The sequence below is a fragment of the Morone saxatilis genome, unplaced genomic scaffold, assembly GCF_004916995.1.
Source record: "Morone saxatilis isolate NCDOM2014 unplaced genomic scaffold, NCSU_SB_2.0 Contig18, whole genome shotgun sequence".
Classification (NCBI taxonomy): Eukaryota; Metazoa; Chordata; class Actinopteri; family Moronidae; genus Morone; species Morone saxatilis.
In genome coordinates, this window is record NW_023339740.1 from 2,415,003 (window position 1) to 2,425,612 (window position 10,610).

Genomic DNA, 10,610 nt, shown 5'->3' on the forward strand with positions numbered 1-10,610 from the left:
CATTTGCGAGAATCCACCGGGCCTCAATGTAAACAACCAATCAAACAACCAATCAGAGCCAAGGAAGATGAAAAGACGCTTTGAGTTGGTGGCTCCAAAATAGTTATTGATATTTGGCAACCTGGGAATGAGACTCAATCAACACCACCCCAAAGTTGTGTACAGTGAGTAATACAAGTAAATACAAGTTTGAGCTCAAGTTGAGACTCTGTTTGTACTGTATACAAGCATTCATTTGGTACTGTATATTTAAGTATTGCTGGGGTTGTAAATAATAAAAACAAAGGACTACAATACACAGCATATGGCATAAAAAGTAGCTGGTTTAAATTCCCTTATTCCCAAAAAAATGGTTTGTCAGTCGTAGTTAAAGCTCTGCCAGAAAATACTATTTTTTTTTTAATATAACAGGTTAAAGGATAATTCCAGTTTATTACCACTTGGGTGTTAGTTTAATATTTTTGGCCATCAATTTCATCTGTTATGATCACACTTATCAATTATTTTAATAACACTCCCTGTGCTAACACAGCATCTGTGAAAGCAGCCACATGGCTACATCGCACACGGAGTCAGACAGGTCGGAAACAGTCTGAAATGTAAACCACTAATCCACTTTCTTCAGAGGTAAAACTAAATGTAAGCACACCCAAAATGTACAAGGGAAACCGTGTGCAGAACAGTTATGGTAAGCACAGTAGGTTAAGGCTGAATCAGTCAACTCTGAATCAGTGATGAATGTTTTCAATAGCCAGTCTGGGCTATCATTCTTTTTCTCTAACAAATAAGTTGAACTAACTGGGAGTTTGTTTACATCCTATCAGATTGACTGACTGCTTGTGTCTCTTGCCCCGTTGGACGCTGGTGTAGCAATGCTGCCACATTCCCACATTTACAACACTTAACTTGATGCCATCAGGCCAAAACCATGAAAATCAGTTGTAGATAAAAACTACAATTACCGCCCTGCGGTTCTATGCCTCTGTCGCCTGGTTAAGTTGCAGTTGTCTGTCCGATCTCTGACGGAATGTAATAAAAAGTAGTAAAGCCCCATTATATAACCTTTCTACCTTAAAACAACAGTTTCATTTTGATGCTACACTGAGTTGTAACAGGGTGAATGATACCTCTGCCTTTCCCACTCTGCTCCCTGTATGCCTGCCCTCACAGGCGTACACCCAAGTGTGTAACACTTCACAGCAGTAGTCACACACCACCGACTATATCAATGATTGAAACTGGATCATATTTTATGGAGAAAATGTTTCCTGTTTTTCCCTCTGATGTCCTCCAGGCTGCTCCACCTCAACTCTCTGTGATTAACAGTTTCCTGATGGACAGAAAGCTGCTAAAGCTCAGTCTGTGCTGCCCGGACTGGGAGCTCAAAGCCCCATGGAAGTGTTGGTATATGGTCAGTTTACTTTGTGACCAAAAGGATTTTGTTTTGAAATGAGAAAAACAAAAATGGTAGTCAGGAAACAAGCTGTTTCCTGACTACCATTTATAAATATCAGAAACAAAACGGATTGTTTTTTCATTTTCAAAATAAAACAGAAAATGGGTCATTTATTTGTTTTATTTTATTTTCAAAACCAAAAAAACAGCTGTTTTGGCTTGCTTTTGTTTTCTCCTTTCAAAACTAAAATCCAGGCCCGAGTGCCGGGGAGCCAGTGGGGGAAGCTGACACGTAGTGGAGCCAGTGTTGTGCCAGAACCGAAGCCGGGTGAGCGGGCAATGTAACCGGGATCAGCAGCCTCTGCGGACATGGCAGAGGAAAAGAGACCCTTTAGGACGTTGACGGAGGAAGCTAAGAAGAGAAAAGGAGAGAGAAGCCCCTGGACAAGAGTAAATCTAGGACTGGCTTTTAGTCGTCGAGAGCTTGGTGAAATAAAAAACAGGCAGACGGCGAGCTGGCCTTCTTGCTGTTGGATTAGTCAGTAACATTAGCTGCTTGCTGTGTTGTGTGTTGTTGCACTTGCTTGATGTTTGGCTGTGTTAGCAGAGTTATCAACTGGCAGGTTTTGATCATAAGAAATTTAATCGGAACAAATGTACAGCTGGTCATATTTACCACAGTGGTTTTGCAACCAAGGGCACCAAATTGCAACAAATAGCAAATTGTAATGGAAGTTATTACTGTATCGACATGTATGATTCCAGGAAATCATTTCCAGTGAAAAAAATGCTGTCTTCACTCAAACTGTTTTTAAGAGAGCTTCGTCACATGGTGCACCTGAGGCTCAATTTCAGCAAAACTAATGAACTTGTTGGACTACCAGAGAACCGGGAGGCCCCCTGTCCTGGTTGTCATGAAGAGGTGAAGAGGGTCCAGATCAATAAAAATCTGTCTGCAGGAGTCAGCGCTGTGTTCTTTGTGGTGGTGTGCTGGGAGTATCCAACCAGATGTATAATATGGTCACCATCTCCCCTCCCGCTCCCGTTAATTAATAGCCAGACAATTTTTTTTGCTGAACATTATCATTTCACAGGGAAGCTGACCTTTGACCCTTTGGACATAAAATGTCACCACTTCATAATTTTTATTATCATTTTAGAGTATTAGTAAGTTAAAAAAAAAACTGTTCTCTCACCTAGCATGGGAAATCAAAACAGGTAAAAACCACAAAAACTCCAGAGGAGTAAAGTAAAAAGGTCAACTTACTGTAACAGCTGCAGGTACTTTAGAAGCTCTCCCTTAGGAAGCATAAAACCTCAGATAATTAATTTTAGTCTTACCAAATATTTTCGCCTTTTCTCCCACGTGAACCGTCAATCACTATCTGCAGCTTCACCTTAAAATATTAGCTGCCGACAGACGTCATTGATATATCTGAAAATAAATCCTAAACCCTGATCTCAAAGGATGACTATAGGCCATATGGTTAGAAAAACTGCTCAGCTCAAGTATGTAAGTAAAATATGGAGCTATGGAATTATAGCTCAGACCAAAGCTGAGAATTCTAACAGGTTAAAAGGTGAACAGGTGCAGATCATGTGGACAGCAGCTGTACTGCTAACAATGAGATCTTCAGCTTTTCAGACAGTGAAGTGGAATAAAGCACTAACTTGTTTTCATGCTAAGACTAAATAGGAGCTGTTGACCTCCTCTGACCCATTAGCGATCAATACAGCTATTAGGCGTATTCACACACGCTGCTACCCTGAGCTTTTTTCACACAATCCCCAGATTAGCTGTATGTGAGACCGCAAATGTCCAAATCACTTGGACCGGACATTAAATTGACCTCTCCCTGCCAACTCCATAGTACAGAGTCTCTATATGTGCACAATAACCGTAGAGAACAACTGACACTAAACTGCACGATGAACCAAACCAGTGAACACAATTACTGCAGGAGGTTTGTGGAAAACGAGCAATTTGGATTCATTCTGAGCAGATTATGTCCTGTGAATCAGAGTTTTCCTGATATTTTTAGGAACTTTTTTTACAATTCTATCTCTATTATGTATTTTTTAACCATTATACATTCACATTGGAAAAGCTTTTTTGACAAATTCAGTGTTTTCTTCTCATTGTTCTATCAACTCTTTGGTTGTTTGAACTTTTCTAAAGCAGGATAAGACTTTATCAGAGTGATGGCTCTGTGAATGTAGCTTGTGTTCAGGTCTTCAAAAGATTAGATCCAATAAAAAGGTTTTTTTTTTTACTTTTCATACAGCCTGTAGCTTAAACCAAAGTGTTTCCATCTGACACAGACAGTCTCCTGTTGTGTACTGTATGTGTGCAGGGGAACTCCGGACAATGACCCGACCTGATTCTACAGACATTGTCCAGAGTTCAAATGAGAAGCTAATATCAGCAATACATTTGTACGTTCACACTGCAGGCACAAGTGGCCCAGATCTGGTTGTTGTGCTCATATGTGACACTGATCTGACTTTTTCATGCTAGTGTGAACAGTACTAATCACACTGAATCTGATCTAAAAATCTTTTGAATTTCTGATGAAAGCCACTTTCATATGTGGTGCAAATCCAATACAGTGTAAACATTCATATCAGAATTCATGTGACTTTTACGTCACTCTAGACTGACATTGGTCATGCAGGTCACTTGATATGGGCCACATTTAACAAATAATGTGAACAGACAAACAAAATGATGAATAAATAAATCAGAATTGAGCGCTAACGCTTGCAGTGTGAACATACGTAACCCCAGTGACAGCAGAGGTAAGACCTTCTGGTTGCAGCTTGACTGACTTCACATGGATTAACCCCTGGGTACCAAAGCCAATTTTGTAGCTTCATCTGTAAGGCATTACTGAGGAAGATAAATCAGGACGAAGCATCCTTGAGCTCATCACACTGAGGTTTGCTGTTTGTCAGATGCTATGACGTGTACAGGTTTTTAAAGAGTGACTCAGCACTAAAGCATGGTCCCTGCACCACAAACATATTTGAAAAGCTTCAAATGGTGAGCATTAATCCCTGCACTTAATTCCAGGCTCTTTCCAATAAAGTTCTGCATATTCTTTTAGGAGCAGAAAACAGTTGTTGCTCTGCTCTCTTCCGGCCCAAACTCAGGCAAAAGCTTTGTAATCACAGAATTGATAGGAGGTGGATGATGGATATCAGCCCCTCCCTACTCCAGCTTTCTCACATCTTCCTCAACTGAGATGGGCTGAAAGTGTTTACACACTCTGAAAACCAAATTAAACCAGAGCAGCCCTGAGGCTCACTGTTTGGGGTCAACAGAAGAATTGATAAATCTGTCTACTAATCTGCTTGATGCAGCAGACAGGTATCAGTTGGTGTCTTCCCATGCAGGAGGAAAATTAGCTTTTTGCTAGCCTTTTTGTTTAATTATTTTCTTTTGCCTTTTATTGCCAGTGACAGCTGGAGATAGACAGAAAAGGGGGTAGACAGAGGGGATGACACGCAGCAAATAGCCACACGTCGGATTCAAACCCTGGGCCGCTGCAGGACTCGGTTCATGGTCCCCAGCTCAAGTGAGCTAACCGGGCTCCCCTGATTGGTAGTTTTTATGCAGGCCCGTGGATTCTTACAAAAGTTTACACAATAAGGACTAACATTTTTTTTTTATATACAATTTACCTGATGTAGTTTTAATGAGCCAGATCATTTGGCCTCTTTTGGCTCCCAATCAGCTCTTCATTTAGTACTCCTGGCTTTTATAATATATAAAATATATATGATTGAAATAAAACCAATTACAGGAATGCTGAATGAGTGAATTACAGATGAAGGAAAATAGTGGTCTTGGCTTGCTCGAACCCACCTGAGGGTGTAGGTTTTTGGATGAAGAACCGTAGCTGTTATCGGAATTCTTGTTTAAATTCAAAAATTGGCAACGGTAAAATGAGAATTATGTAAATTTGCAACAGGTTCCTTCTATCTAAATTTCTAAGGCTACTCGATAACAATCAAAACGTTTCGGATGGCCAAAAGGTGGACGCCCCCGCTGCCCGTTGGCCACTGTAAGAAAATCCTGAGTGGAATTAAAATACCTGAGAGCTCAGGGTCTAGACCACTTCGGATTACAACAAATCTTTACAGTTCCACTAAGTCACAGGAATTACTGACATGAAAAAAAAGCCTTTGCAGCTCAGTTCCCCCCAAAAATCCTTTCATGGCTTAAAAGTGAAGAGTATTCCTTTAACACAGAGCTCAGGGCTTTTCTTTCTCCATAACTCACATATTTGTGCCTCCTACACCTGTGCAAATGAGACGATAGCTGTCCAGCACAAGACGTCTCAGCTGGAAACTCTACGATTAAAGACTACAGTATGAGTTGTGACTGCAGTAAACAAATGAGAGATCAGGACACTGTATAAGCAGTGTTGGGTAGTAACTGATTACATGTGATTAGCCCAGATTACAATTATAGTTACATTGACAAGATTACTTAACTGCATTTTTTGATTACGCCTTTAAATATGCGCAATTTTAAAAAACTCTTGATCTTTTGAACTTTGAAATCTTGATTGGGGAATTTGGTAAATCTTATAAGGGATAGGAATCGAGAACCAGTTCCAAACTGTGGAGTCTGTTTGAATTACTATAACTGTGTCTGTTCGGGGTCAGAGAGAATGGAACAGTTCAGTTGATGCTGAAAACCTGTGTATGCCTACTTTTTTCCGCTCATAAATTGATCAGGAATTAATAAGGGAATCGAGAAAGAATCAGATCGATAAGCAGAATCGACTTTACTGTATGTAGTAAGAGTTTATCAATGGCATCCCTAAGAAATCTCATGTTATTCCAATGTGCCATACGTTTGAGATCAGAGCTGCCACTCGAATCCCGACACAGCCTCTGATTGGTCGACAGACTGAACCCAATGCATCATGGGATTACAAGCGGATGGCTAACACCCATGCTAACAGTGGTTTTCATTACCACAGAAGACGGTGATTATTTAATGGGACCAACTGTAAATGCAAAATTAATTTATTTGCACTGAGAATGTTTTGAAATGTTTAAAAAGGAAACAGAATATGAGTGTAAACTCAGATCTTTGTGTCCCTTTGTATTTTTAATGTTTGATTTTGAAATAATCCAAAAGCTTTCAGATAATGGATTACATTACTAATTTAAGAAATTGCCATGTAATTTGTATTCAGTAATTGACTACATTTCCCAGGAATCTGACCCGACACTGAATATAGGCAACAGTAAAGTTGTGATGTATGTGATGACTAATACAGTAATACCATGAACCATGGGGATGTCACTATAAACTAGGAAAATATAAGAAAATATCAAAAAATATCGAAATAGCCAAAAACACTATAGATTTTTGTGTTTAAACCCCAAAGCCCTAGATAGCAGTGTAAACTGAGTGACATGATGTTGGATGTTACTGCAATAAATTCAGTTCAGTATCACAATATATTGAATCGTATCACCAGATTCTTGCCATTATATAGCCCTACTATGAACCCATGAACAGTCCATGACTCACTACAAACTTACTCTGGTGTGTTGATCCAGATGATGTCGAGGTGGCAGTAATACACACACTCCTTGTCTTTGTAAGTGTAGCACGTGCATCTCTTCGCACGCCTCCTGGCCCCCGGCGGGTCACAGGGCTTCGCTTCACCTTGAGAAGAAACAGGGGCGAGGTCGTCCACACCTCCGGACGGACGCGTGCTCAGCATGATGGCTTCCGCCTCCCTCCTCTGGTTTACATCTTTGCCAGATGAGGAACCTGCAGGGTCACAGCAATTTGAGAAGTGTTTCAGAACTGCCCTTTGTATCTTTGGTCGGAATTAGAATAAGTGAATGTAAACTTTCTAGGTCTACACCTCTGTCTGTGAAGTCACTATCTTTAGATGGCCATGTGTGAGGATATTTATATGGAGGTGTTGAGAGATAGGAGATCTAAAAGGTGGGCCTTTACTACTTTTTTCCAATTATGACCAAATCTCTTTTATAATTCATATACTTCTTTGTAGAAATTAAGTTTATTAGAGGTAATCCAACCTCAGTGACTAATATCAACACTGGCTGCAATTTCTCCTACAAGGGAAGTGCTGATCTGACTTTATTGAATTAATTATCAACGACAAATTAAATTATGGATTAATTGTAATATTGTACAATTGTAAAAGTAATTTAAACAATAAAGATTCCAAACATTTGCAGGTTCCGAGTCCAAGTTACATGGTGCAGCCCTGATTTGCTTGTACTGTTGTACACTTACCTGTGGGTTCTTGATCGGATCTTGAAGATACCACATGGGCATTTGTCATTATTTTTACATTGTCTAAACTCGATGACTAAGCAGTTATCTAAAGAAGAACAGCTACATAAATGCATCATTATAATAATCTCTTCCAATTTTACTGTTATGTTGGTTTTATGTGTTAGTAATACGCACATATAATTGAACTCCTGTTTCCACAGTATCACTCTGAATGTGTAGAACTGCACTAACATATTGCACACAGTCAGACAGATTAATGTGATAGGCATCTCCATCACTAATATTCCAGTTATCTGCACAGTATGTGTGCCATCATTATGACAACTGGAATAGGTGAGCACTATTTTATTCTTTTTTTTAAATGTAGTTTTATCTGTTAATAACAGTACTCACCGTTTGCCAGAGATGCTGTCACCACGATAAGAATCAGAACTCCCACATCAACCGATGTCACGTTAGCCATCACACATGAAACATTAATTCAAATTCAAAACATAAAAGAAAAAGAAAAAAAGTTTTTTAAAAAAAAAGTCTCCCAAAGTCCAGAGCGTCCTGGCTGCTGCTATGTGTTTTTCTCTCAGGTTATTCCGGATACATCATATATGTCGGTGTACACAGAGATGCTGGCCGCCTGTAGAGCTGTGCTGTGTGTGCTCCCCTCAGCCGGACCCTGCTGCTTTATGTCGGCAGCGCTCAGCTCAGAGACAAGACAGCGGCAATACCAAGCACACTTCCGGGTGCAGCTTTCAAAGTAAAACCTTTCCGGTCAAAAGCCAATGAGAGGTTTGAGACATGCGAGCAGCTCTTCCGGTTTTGTGCTGTTAATAATGAACGCAATTTGGGGAGAAAGAGTGGTTGAATTGTAACCTAGAAATTGCAGAATTTAGTAATGCCTACAAATTCAGTTGTTTAGAATATTACAATAATATGACCTTATTTTCAAGGTCCAGTGTGTAACATTGAGGAGGATCTATTTGCAGAAATTGAATATAATATTCATAGGTATGTTTTCATTAGTGTAGGTTTGTTTTCATTACATTTTTTTTGTTATCTTAGAATAAGGCATATCTGACGCTGTGGGTCGCCTTCCATGGAGTCCCCCATGTTGAACCACCATGTTTCTACAGTAACTGAGAAGGGACAAACGAAAAACTGGCTCTAGATAGGGGTGTTCACGTTTTTGTGCATTTTGTAGCCACCGTAGCTCCTTCGAGCTTGGAAAGAGAGGTTGAAACAAGGGATTTGCAGTCTGCAGCTGCACCGCTAGATGCCATTAAATATTTGTCCTTTAATTCACAAATAGCAAAATTACAATATAGGAAATGTATTAAAATATAGGCTATATTATATCAAATTAGTTAAAACCACAGATGACTACCCCCACAGACACACCCTTAAGAACGGTATTACTGTGAAACAAACCCATCAAGGCACTACTTCCTGAAAATCTGTAAGTTTACATCAGTAGGTCTGAGGTACCTTATTGCCATAACCCAACGTTTTCTTCCACTAAAGCAAATTATTACCTGTCAAAACATCTGATGAACAGTAAACAAAAATAAATAAATAACTATTATAAATCCCTAAGCTATACAAAATTACAATGCTTATGTTTTCATAATGATATAAAGTACTTCAAGAAAATGAGTCAATGAAACAAACTTGAATTATGGCGATAGCCTGTACTTAAAATACTGGACATGTTTGAGTTGCTTCAGCAATTTTAGGTTTTAATTTATGTGAACTCCATGTTGTGAGGTTTTACAATCCAATCAACATTTTTGATAGACTAGTGAAGATTGCATTACAATAATACAATCTGCTAGTTTATAAGGAATGAATCAGAACAGGCCAGCATCATAATTATTTCATTCATTTAGAGTGAGCAGATCAGAGGTCTGTCTGGACCTAACAGATTAAGGTATTTAAAGGTCCAGTGTGTAACATTTAGGATGATCTATTGTCAGAAATGGAATATTATATTCATAGGTATGTTTCATTAGTGTATAATTCATCATCATTATGATCATCGAAAGTTGTGATCAGTGATCGCTGAAACAGGCTTAGTCGGGACCCTATAAGGGCACTTTATCTTCGTTTTGTCCACTGGAAGGGAACCATAGAGGTGCTTTTTAAAGCATGGGGACACCAAGTGGTGCATTGTATTTGTGAATATCAACAAAGCAACAGGATAAGGCCATAAAAGTGGGTTTATCTAGTATTGAGCCCTTTCTGACCCATTATATGATTTTTGTTGCAGGCTTTGTGAAGACACTTGCCCACCTGCAAACCTCTAAAATTACACATTTGCTAGCTGTTTCAACTCTTTTTCCTAAGCTAAGCTAATTGGATTTTGACAACAGCTCTTTACTTAGCACACAGATAAGAAAGTAGAGTCAATTTTGTCATCTAGCTCTCAGCAAGAAAGGTGATTAGCCTATTCTCCAAAATGTTGAATTTAAGTGAACAGAATTTAGATTGTATTTTGATTGTTAATTGACAGAAAGCCCTTCAAATCATACTGTTACTTGGTTGAGAAAGAAACTGACCTGCTTGAATCAAAATTGATGGGTGTTCACACAGATACAGAATTGTAATTTATTGTAATTGTAATATTGTTATATTAAAAGTTATATTCGAGGGGAACTAAGCTTATTTTTTTAATTTTCACACGTCAAACCCCTGCACTGCTTCAAGTGTTTTTGCCATGGTCCACAAAACAATCTCTAACATCACCCATTTTGTGAAAGGCTACTTTCAGTGCATGTGTTTGTTTTTAGCCTGAGATCACTGAGGAAAAACTCAACTGCTTAATGTTCCAGGCCTGGGATGAAATGCTGCCGTTGACATTGATGGCCCAAACAAACTGTGAGTAATGGAAACCAGAAGTGTAATTTTTGTGAATTTGTTTTTTTGA

The 10,610-nt window shown here is 39.1% G+C and overlaps 1 protein-coding gene across 1 annotated transcript in view; it reads right to left on the reverse strand.

Annotated features, from left to right (window-relative positions):
* Positions 1 to 8,337, reverse strand: part of LOC118328077 (endothelin-3) — a 9,635-nt gene extending 1,298 nt beyond the window's left edge. Inside the window, exons 1-2 of the mRNA XM_035661681.1 lie at positions 8,087 to 8,337; positions 6,961 to 7,195 (exon numbers count right to left, since the gene is read on the reverse strand). Of these exons, the coding sequence (XP_035517574.1) occupies positions 6,961 to 7,195; positions 8,087 to 8,156 (305 nt within the window). The 5' untranslated portion in view covers positions 8,157 to 8,337. The remainder of the gene's footprint in view (positions 1 to 6,960; positions 7,196 to 8,086) is intronic.
* Positions 8,338 to 10,610: the final 2,273 nt, after the last annotated feature.